This window comes from Temnothorax longispinosus, chromosome 10 (assembly GCF_030848805.1).
Source record: "Temnothorax longispinosus isolate EJ_2023e chromosome 10, Tlon_JGU_v1, whole genome shotgun sequence".
Lineage (NCBI taxonomy): Eukaryota > Metazoa > Arthropoda > Insecta > Hymenoptera > Formicidae > Temnothorax > Temnothorax longispinosus.
This window is the reverse complement of record NC_092367.1, coordinates 14,943,813-14,954,667: the sequence shown is the minus strand read 5'-3', so window position 1 is coordinate 14,954,667 and position 10,855 is coordinate 14,943,813. Positions and strand designations below refer to the sequence as shown.

The 10,855-nt window shown below is 39.1% G+C and overlaps 1 protein-coding gene and 1 long non-coding RNA gene across 3 annotated transcripts; one reads left to right on the top strand and one right to left on the bottom strand.

Moving 5' to 3' along the window:
• Positions 1-53: 53 nt before the first annotated feature.
• LOC139821148 (uncharacterized) lies at positions 54-4,366 on the bottom strand. The gene is made up of 3 exons (XR_011734199.1): positions 3,104-4,366; positions 2,691-2,861; positions 54-2,601 (listed from the first exon to the last, which is right to left on the bottom strand). It is a non-coding gene; the product is annotated as an uncharacterized lncRNA (long non-coding RNA).
• A 1,117-nt stretch (positions 4,367-5,483) lies between these two features.
• Positions 5,484-9,975, top strand: LOC139821139 (UDP-glucosyltransferase 2-like). Of its 2 annotated transcripts, XM_071791944.1 has the most exons (6): positions 5,492-5,564; positions 5,725-6,041; positions 6,731-7,150; positions 7,817-8,048; positions 8,370-8,598; positions 9,507-9,975. In XM_071791944.1, exons 2-6 carry the CDS (start codon positions 5,742-5,744, stop codon positions 9,802-9,804), a joined length of 1,479 nt encoding a protein of 492 aa, XP_071648045.1. In that variant the 5' UTR covers positions 5,492-5,564; positions 5,725-5,741; the 3' UTR covers positions 9,805-9,975. The 2 variants fall into 2 exon arrangements, with proteins under 2 accessions (XP_071648044.1, XP_071648045.1); XM_071791943.1 differs by having other exon boundaries at positions 5,484-6,041.
• The last annotated feature ends 880 nt before the right edge of the window (positions 9,976-10,855 follow it).

The window sequence follows — 10,855 nt, the reverse complement described above, 5'->3', positions numbered from 1 at the left end:
AATAACTGAGCATTTGACCAAATATTATTTTTATTATGTGGTATAAACTAAATATGTACTAAATTAATGATAATTGGTTAAATTAATAATAATTGGTAAGTTAATCGTGTATTTCTTAAAAATACACGATTGCGTTTATTTTCTAGAAATAGGATAAGACATTTTCGCTGACGATCTTTCATCACGCAATTCATGGCGCAAAACCTCCAATTTCCGCGATATATTAGCCTCGCGGCGCAAAATGCATCTACTTACGTAAGAGACGCACCCCTTTCCCATCCCTTTGTCGTGACAGACAGGGATAGAGACGGGGTAGGCAGAGATCTATCGGAGAATTAGTGAGATCTACAAGTTGCACCCCCGCGAGTGAGATAGATAGATAGATAAATAGAGAGAGAGAGAGAGAGAGAGAGAGAGAGAGAGAAAATGTACGTGGGGGCGGACTTAGACTACCGGGCTCCGAGTGCGGATTTTCCCCCATCTTCGCCCCGGTTTCACGGACGCTCCCCTCGCCTTCCCCGCCGGGAGCCCTCCCTCTCGCCACTCAACCCCCTGATACCCTTGTTTCGCTCTCGCCGATTTAATCCGGGATTCAGCACTCAATTTGGTGCGTTACACGGCGGTTTGTATGCCCCGGCTCGCCTTACCCGCTACATCCGCTACACACACCCTTCTCTCATCCTCTTCTCTCTTTCTACGCCACCCTCTCGCACGTATTACCTACCCTCCGCACACACATACACGGTAACCCGCCCATATCCCGGATCGCCTCGTCTCTTGTTTCCACCCCGCTCATTCTCTTTCTCTCGCGAACGGAGACCACTGTACGCCGCTTACTCTCTTTTACTCCGTCCTTTCTGTTCCCCCTCTCTTTCTCTTTCGCTCTTTCCCATCCTCCGTTCTCTCGATTCTCTCCTCGCTGTCCTCTCCATCTCTCTTCCTCTCCCTTTTTCTCTCCTTATCCTACATCAGCGTCTCTATTTCTCTGTCTTTCTCTTTTCCCCTTATAGTCGCCCTCTCTATCCCCAAGAGCAACCTCCCCCGCTTCGAGCCCTCCTCCCATCCCTCTCGCGCTGTCCCGAGAGGGAACACTTGCCGACGCTCCTGATGTTTCCACTGTCCGTCGCCCCCCTTCCGCTCCCTGCCGCCACCGACGCAAACGGCGTCGTCACCACCACCGACGTCGCTCTCTCATTCCCCTCTTCAGCGACGCTACTTGGATCCGACCTACGTTTTTCATCCCCCTGCCCCTCTTCTCTTCCCTTCAAGTGGGAACGCAAGCGAAGGCGTCGTCGTCGTAGTCGTCGTCGTCGTCCCCTCGTTCGCATTTAAATTAGATTAGATAAGTTAATCAATGCGGTATTCAAAGTAAAACCCGGGATTTCGTGTCGGCCGGCATGAGCAAACTGGCGGATAGGGGGGGGGGGAGAGGGAGGTAGGAATTATTGGCAGTTAGAAGCGCGATCGCTCGATCTCGCGTGGGGATCCGGATGAGGAAGGAAGGAGGCATGGAGGCAAACGGGAATTGGTCGACCGATGCGCGCTTTTACTTTTCCGTGTATCGAGCTGAGAGGGGCCGGGGAATCTCCCCGGCGCGCATTCGTCACGCTCGCTTATCGAAGTTTATAGCGAGCGATCGAGTCTCGTTGCGACGATGATAACTACGGCTGCGTGGATGATTCTCGTGGTTGAATTCATCACGTTCTTTCAGGAGTGATCCGGTGGACGCCCCGGACGCCTCGGGGTGGCGTCGTCAGTCGTTGTTGAGATCGTTATTCTGGGGGATGTTGCGATTATTACAGATGTTTGATCGACCGGATAATTAAGACAAATAAAGAAATAATACACGCTTATTCGACGTAGGTATATAGGTATGTAGAAGGATGCAAGGGGATATCACACGGTATTATACATAATAAAGTTTCATTTACTTGTTGGTAGCAGAACAAGTGTGGTTTTCTTGTCACACAGTATATATTTATACATTTATGTGGATTGTAATTAAGTAAACTCAGATAATATCTCTAACTGTTAGATAATAAAGATATGAGACGATAAAAAATTCTGATTGCTGTGCCATCGAGCGTTAATTTATAAGAATTTAGATGCATAAAAATGGAGACTTACAGCGAACGAAGTTGGAATACGATCGCGGAATTTTTGATAAAGCTGGAAAGAAATCCGATTCATTTGGCCGATTGCCCTAACGCGACGCCCCTTTTAATCACCAAGAAATGTCTACTAAAAGCACTGGAGGCCACTCGAAAACATCGGGACGACCCGCAACTTTAATCTTTCCCCGCTGTTAGTGCTCTACGAGTGTCTGGATGTTCGTTCCGTTTAAAAGTCATATTTGTTTCATGAAAGGGAACGCGCCACGGGTGAAAACCGCACGCCGCCACCCCGATTTACGCATACGATTTTCCGAGAGACGAGGGCGCGACTCCCCTATCCTGAATTTCTTACACGCATGTGTTTGCCGCGGACTTACAGAGAATAATGCGAGTTATTCTTGTATCGTCAATCTTGCATCTCTTGTAACTAATCTGCGACCTAAAATTGATAAAGCTAACAGTCTTCTCGATTTAATTTAGTAAGATTCTGTGAAAAGCAATTATAAATTAGTTTCTTGATCAAATTTTTTAAATTTTATTGCAATTTACATAAAATAATAGAAATACGATATTTACCCCTTTTATCTGATATTGCAACTATTCTAGATTCTCTCTCTCTCTCTCTCGTCTTTTCTTTAATTATAAAGTTTATAAGCAAGACCATGATTTGATTGTATATAGAATCGCGCTCTTCCGTTTTATCTAACTTGCGATGCAGGCTTTAAACGTGATATCCGTTTGATTAAACTGCAATTTAAAGTTTCTTCTATTAAAAAAGTACTTTATTATACTGTCGTAATTTTTAATCAAGGATAACACAGTATGTCATTATCAATTTTCCCTTTAATAATGTTTTTTAAAATCACATTACTGTTGCGATAAATTTTGTCAAAAAACAACGTTTTACCTCGTTTAAAGTGACATTTTTAAATTGATTTCTCTAAATGATTTTCATTGAAAGCGTCCGCATGAATCACAAGCAGACTTACCTTTACGTAAAATCATGTATTTCTATGACAAAATCTCCGAAATCTCGCTCGCTCGCGTAACATTGTAAACATGCAATTATCAAAACGAGGATATCCGCTAATTTCCGAAATCAATTGTATTGTCAAATGGCAGACGGGTGAAATCCTTGCGGGGCGCACGTGCTCGCGTCAGATCTGCGCCCGCCTCTGAGAAATACCGGTGGCAGATTGCGTGAAGTTTATCCATTGCGGTGGAAGACAAATCGACGCAGGAGGAAAAGGACCCTCTTAGGTACATCGGTGGCTGACAAACTGACCAAAGCCATCCTCCCACGACCCTCTCGGCCGCCACATTATCGGAAGCCTGTGGACAGCGGGACCATTTATACTGTTAAAAGTCCGTCGAGAGCACGGGGCGGAGGGAGGGGGAGGAAGCGAGAGACCGGGAGACAAAAGAGGGGCCGAATCGGGATGAAATCGTTCTCCATTTGGAGGCAATACGAGTGCAGTTTATCGCGCGCTCGCGCAATGGCCGGCTTCCAAATCACCAGTAGCAATATTATTCATTGTGTGCTTCAGCGATATTTATTTTAACCCTTTGCAAACTTACAAGCAACTTAAACGGGCGCATTAAAACTCCCTCACAATATAGCATCTTCTTCCCTTATTTCTTTTATTTTACTTTCCACAAGAAAATTTCTTATTTGCTTCAACGCGCGCTTTACATATGTCAGCATGTAAAGTTATTTGATAGCATCGCGCTTACAATATAGCAGAGGATACCGGCGTGAAGCCACGAAGGATAAGGTCTGTTTCGTGATACGGAAAACATAATGAAAAAGTTATTAATTTGAAAGACGCGATTCAAAAATATCGCTAGTGATCTACGTTCGTACAAATATATCGTTGACATCGCGTATCAACGAAACCGCGCTTCTCGCGCATCGTTTGAACAATTGACGCAAATGATGGCCATACAAATATAGTTAAGACCATTGTAAAATAACTTAACAAGGCCGTAAATGCCATGGGCGATTCCTCGAGATAATCAGCGAGCAGAATGTATCCCAGCCAGTCCGCTTTAACCCGGCGCGGCAATATGGCTGAACGAAATGGAGTGGAATGCCTCTCTGCCCGGGTGCCGGATGGAGTGAGTACGGTCGGCGCAGTAGTTGGTGGGCTATAATAACGTATAAAGTAATTAAGGACATCGGGCGGCAACGGCGGCGGAGGCGGCGGAGGACGACAGCAGAGGACGACGAGGATCCTGGGACAGGGGGAGGGCAGGCAGGCAGGAAAACGGACAGGTTAGGGAATGCGACATTTACATAGTAATTAAATCGCGGGAGCAAGTGGGACCGTTGGGGGAGATACCGGTGCTCGAGCAATTACAGACGCATTAGATTGCGGTAAGCACTTGTTTATGGCCCGCCCTGCCTCTCCGCTCTCTTCGCTCTCCGCACTCGATTCTGTTCGGTCGTCCTATTGTTTAAAGCTGCTCTCTCTCTCTCTCTCTCTCTCTCTCTCTTTCTCTCTTTCTGCTCCTTTATCTCCTTTTCTCCTCTTGTTTTCTTTTTTTTTTAAGCCACCCGCCACCGCGATGCACTAGTTTTGCACTTTATAGCGGAAACGCGCCCCGGCCGCTTCTCTTTCAAGTTTAAACTGAACATGGATTTCCGGGGAGCGAGGAGGAACTTTGAGTATACGTTAGAATGGATTGTATCATAAAATTAAGAGTTATTGGCCTACAAAATTGGTCAGCAAGAATGAAATTGCTAATGTTTTACTCCGCAGAACTATTCACAATTATGAATCTTATGTTACGATTTAAATAATGACTTTCAACTATTTCTTTTTATTTATAGATATCGACTTTTGCAATATATTAATAATGTATTATTAAGCATATTAAATGAACATATACCTATAGAAACAAATTATTAATATAATTTTCACATCATAACGTAATAATATTCTTTATTTCATTGAAGATAATGACAAGTAATGACATTATTTTTGCTTCCTCATAGAGAAAGTGATGGTGAAAAAAACATTTCTCGAGATTTTAAAGGAAATAGATTTAGAATGTTCTAAAATGTCGAGAAATTATATTAGTAAAAAATGTCCGGAAGTGTGTGTGTGTGTGTGTGTGTGTGTGTGTGTGTGCGCGCGCGCGCACGAATATATTCAGATAAAAATCGTGTGTATCACAAAAAAATACAAAGAATAAAATGAAAATTATAATCTGCAAAATGTATATTCTGAATTACGTATATCGTGAAAGTTTTCATATCAATTTGGAACGCAACGCTTGTGGCGTTTATTACCACCACCACCACCACCATCACCACCTCCACTCATCTCTATTATCTTGTATCTTTCCTCTAACAGAAGAACGGTCAGTATTCATTACCCAACTGACTGCAATGAACGTAGCTACGATAACAAGTACTGCCTAGTCACTACGCATATCAGAGATTACGTAAGGTGCCAAACATTATTAGATGTAACATATAGTGACGCGAAATCGTGACAAGCTCACTAAACCAACATGAAGGTGTTGCTATCGGTTCTTCTCGCGATTTTGGTATGCGACCAAATCGCTAATGGTTACCGAATCCTCGGTGTGTTCCCGTTACAAGGCAAGAGTCATTGGATCATGCAAGAGGCACTGATGAAGGAATTGGCGAGACGCGGTCATCAGGTTGATGTGGTCACGCATTTCCCGCTGGAAAAACCGATACCTAATTACACGGATATCAGCCTGAAGGGCAGTCTTCCACAAGTTACGAACAATATAACTGCGGTGGAATTAAAAGCAGGTTTGAGCACTCCGTCTATATCCAAATTCTTTGCGATAGCTGGAAGCGCCATTTGCGCGTTGTTAGACCACCCAAAAATACAAGAGCTGATTAAGAACCCACCGCAAGATCCCCCCTATGATATCGTCATACAAGAGGTATGTCCGATGTTTTCAAGTATATGTTCGATCATCCTTGCGTTGCATACTCGGTTGCATAAGAAAATTTTTACTATTTCGATTTAATTAAATATATTAATTATATCTGCGTAGCCATGGAGTTACATTTTTTATATAAATTATACATTTTTTTGGTGATTTTTCATGTTGATTTTATCTTCGAAAAGATATCGAACTATCGATTATCTAGTATCCTATAAAATTTTGTAATTTTCTAATCTTTAGGGCCTTTATAATTAAATTTAAATTTTTTTTTGAGTAAAATTTATTTAATACTAAATGCAGAATAAGATTTTTGTAATTATTTATATCTTTGGAGCTTAATCCGCGAGAAAAGCTTTCGGCGTCCTTTATAACACAAAAGCTATTAGTATAATTCGACACATTTTTGTTAAGGAAAAACTCATTATTTAACTAAAAAATTTATGATCAAATATAATCTGCAAAAATCCAGTAGGATATTATGTATTAAAAAAAAAAAGAAAAAAAAAAGAAAAAGAAAGATAATTTGTTTCTCCTCTCTACGAGTGATATCTCAAAGTAACATCGCGTCAAGGTCCAATAAATGATCATGATCCGCGGTGCACTCCATATCAAGCGAGTGATTATATATAAGATGTAATTTATTGAGCGCAAATAATTAATCAATCGATTGACAATATGTGCAGTTGTTCACGGCACCGTGTTATCTAGCCTTTGGCCGTCATCTCAAAGTTCCCATAGTCACCACGGTAGCCACCGTTTTCCATGACTGGCTCAACGAGGTGTCCGGCAATCCGATGAATCCTGCTTACATCCCGAGCTTCTTCTCGGAGTACGGCCAAAACATGAATTTCAAGGAACGTTTGACAAATTTCCTAATGACGCATTATCTCTCTTGGCAAATGCATTATTATATGAATACCTATCAATTAAAATTTGTAAAGGAGCACTTCGGCATGGACTTACCGCATATCAAGGATTTATATAGTGATGTAGCTTTGTATCTGGTCAATAGTCATCACTCGATAAACGGAATCAGACCGATGACCACTAACGTGATCGAGGTCGGCGGTCTGCATCTCAAAGACGATAATCCACCGTCACCGGTATGTTTCAATGAGAATCGCTTTTTCCATTATTCGTAGCGCGTTCTTCTTGGATACAATGAGTAGAATCGAGATCTTTTTTATCGTAAATATAGTTTTATTTGTTTTCTCCTTTCGTTTAAGATCAAATAAAAGTGAGAAAATAACTAATTAAATAAAATTAAATAAAATTTAATGAAATTTGTTGATATAAAATTCATTATTTAAATAAACATGCAGAACGTGATATTAATAAAAATTAGAACAAAATAACATTTATGTTTTACGTGCAAAGATATAAAATAGATTTTTATTAAAATAGTATTTGTTTCTAATATACGTGTTGATAATAACTAGACTGTTCACGTTTGCCACAAAATTTTTATTAAAAATGGGCACAAACGTTTGATATTTCATTGACATATTATGCGTATAACAATTATAAAACTATGACTACGTTTTCAGTGTATATTTAATAATTTTTTTTTATAGATACTCTTCTTTTTTTCAAATACATCTCATATCATCTTGCAAGCAATATTTTTAAAATATGCTTGTTTCGAAATTCCATGCATTTAAAAATATGTTGTGCATGTGATAATCCCGTGTATATCTCATGATAATCAGAAAGAATTACTTAACATCGTTATTTGGTCTAAGAATATGTATATAGAAATATGTATATAGGAAGTACAAAAATGGTTGGTCGAGAGCAAGGATGGCTGCATCTACTTTACATTCGGTTCCATGATAAGGATCGAAACTTTTCCTAAAGAAATGATACAACAAATTTACGCGTCCTTCGAGAAGATTGCCCCGGTTCGCGTACTGATGAAGGTCGCGAAGAAAGAGGATCTGTTACCAGGTTTACCAAAGAACGTCATGACGCAATCGTGGTTCCCGCAGATCTCCGTTCTTAGTATGTAATTCTTGCCAATTACTCCAATGTACTCACACATTAGAGTTATAGAGTGTCAAAGTAACGATCATGATTTCCGATAAAAATTCGTAAATTTTGTATATTGCAGTAATATTTGCATATTAAAAATTACGTACAGTCAAATCAAATTCCTAAAACATTGAACTAAATAATAGAAATCGAATAATTGGTTTTTTGTACGAAAAAATACTCTATAATCTTTTAAATTATTATTAGTTTCGTGCACTGTGCATTTGTTCAATTCCCAATCGTAATATTTTCACAATAAAGAAAAAAACAGTGTCACTATGAATTTCGCAGAGCATAGAAACATACGAGCTTTCATTACGCACGGCGGGACCTTTGGGACGCAAGAGGCAATCTATTGCGGAGTTCCTTTGATTGGCATCCCTATGTTTGGCGATCAACGCATCAACATTCAAAATTATGTCAACAAAAAGGTGGCTATTTCGCTTAATTCAGTAAACGAAGTCACCGAGGAAAAATTAACCTCGGCAATAAATAACATTCTGAAGGACCCCTCCTATCGGTAAGTCCTTAAAGACTATATAAACATTGGAAAGTCATTGTACAATTGTCTGCTAATTGTAACGTGTTCATACTGTTCATCTGGGTTTAATGAAATCATAACATTGATCGAGAGAAACTGCAAACATAGAATGTACCTCTGCTGAATTTACATAAGATATTGCGTTTAGTAACGGCGATAATAACGTTATAATTCATATAACATCATTTTGTTATGAGAAACAATACTAAATGAAGTCAAATATAATATACGTACAATATATATTATACGTCTATTATATTTGACTTCATTTAGTATTTTTTCTAATAAAAAAATATTATTTAACTAAAAAAAATGTTATTCTACTTAACGTTAACATAATAAAATTGTGCAACTAACAATCAGAATATTAAAAAGACTTGAAAAGTCGAAATTTACTGCTTTAAATCTTATTAGCCCATTTATTGATCCGCAACCGGACGAACCGGACCGTTCATATCGCGGAATAAACAGAGCATGTACTCTCTATTATAACCAAATCTTAATTGCTTTACTCTCCAATGCATATCGTGAGTCAATTCTAATCAATCGGAATGTGCTTTAAATTCCACATCCATTTTAACTGCACGAATCCACATGAAACACGTTTTACGTGTAAAGGTTCAATAATAAGGACAAACGCTTCAACCGGGCAGGACGAATAAAAAAAAAGAGGAAAATTATAAAATTTATATAAAAATCGTGCACTTTTATAGCTACTAAAAAGTCAAAATTTTACGATCCAGCGTCAAACAAAAACGTGATATGATGAAAAATTTTGCTCATTGCAAATTTCCGAGTTTTGCCATAATATAATAGATTTTTGTCTATATAAACATTAACCTCGCTATATTGATTGCTAACAAACTTTTTTCTTTTACTCGTTTCAGTGAGAATGTAAAAAAATTGTCGAAGAAATTCCTCGATCGACCGACGAGTGCCTTGAATACATCTGTATTTTGGGTGGAGTATATCGCAAAATACGGAAACATACTTCAATCACCGGCACTTAACCTCTATTGGTGGCAACAGTGTCTACTAGACGTTTACGCTTTTATATTTGTCGTAGTTATCACGGTGCTTTATATCGCGCTGTTTATTCTTCGAAAATTAAAAAATCTCTTGTTCGGATCGCACACTTGTGCAAAAAAGGACAATGCAGCAATGAAGTCAAAGAAGAACAAGTGAAGATCTTGTATAAATAACATTTCTCTTTGTTGTAGTAAATTCCTGCTCTTATTTAAATAATTTCTTATGATTATAATAACTTTAAGATAGAGTTAGATTGCATCAAGAAGCGTTATTCTATTGTTATCTTATTTTATTCTTTTCTAATATTCATTAAATCGTTGCGTTCGAGCAGTTTTACTCTCGACAGTCTCTGTCGCGAGAGTACATACTCTGATACATACTGATACATACTGATACCTACTGATGTACGCACGTGTTAATTCACCGTCCCATGATGGCCGACACGGTCACTCGCTCTATCCCCTAAACGCACCCATCCGGACGCTGGCTTATGCTCTCCTTAATCCTGTGTCCTCGGATCAAATCGTTTGATCCTGGTTTGGTCACGGACCCCTCCACTCCCTCTTGGGTCGTTTAAGATTCAGATTTCGTCGCGGAATCAAATTCGGTTTCAGATCCCGGCTTACTTTGAGTAGGAATATCATTTGAATCCGAAAGTATCACACCCGGCAACCTGTTCTCGTTATGCTACGACAATCGAATTCCACGAGAATGAGAATAATTTTTACAAAAGAAAAAAGGAATTTGCTTAATTAGATTATCCCAATTAATAATATTATACGAGGATTGGTACGAAAGTAATGCCTTTTATTTTTTCTCAGAAAATTTTATTTGTGGAACTATGGTTTTTACAATATTCAGTTTTTATTGTGCACACTGTTGTTTTTTCACATAATCTCCATCTTTTTCTATGCACTTTTGCCTTTTGCCATCTGTGACTCAAATGTATATCAGTGCGGTAAAAGTCTTTGCTTTGAGTCTTTAGACCAACACTTTTTTTTATCTTTGATTACCATCTCTTCGACCTACTGAAAGATACACTTCGTGGATATTATTTTCCAGATGACGACGAAGAAAAGTGTTAATCAAACTCTCAAAAATCAAAGCAAAGACTTTTATCACATTAATATGCAACGTCTGACTCACAGATGGTAAAAGTGTAAAGAAAAAGATGGAGATTAAGCAGAAAAATAACAGTGTGTGCAAA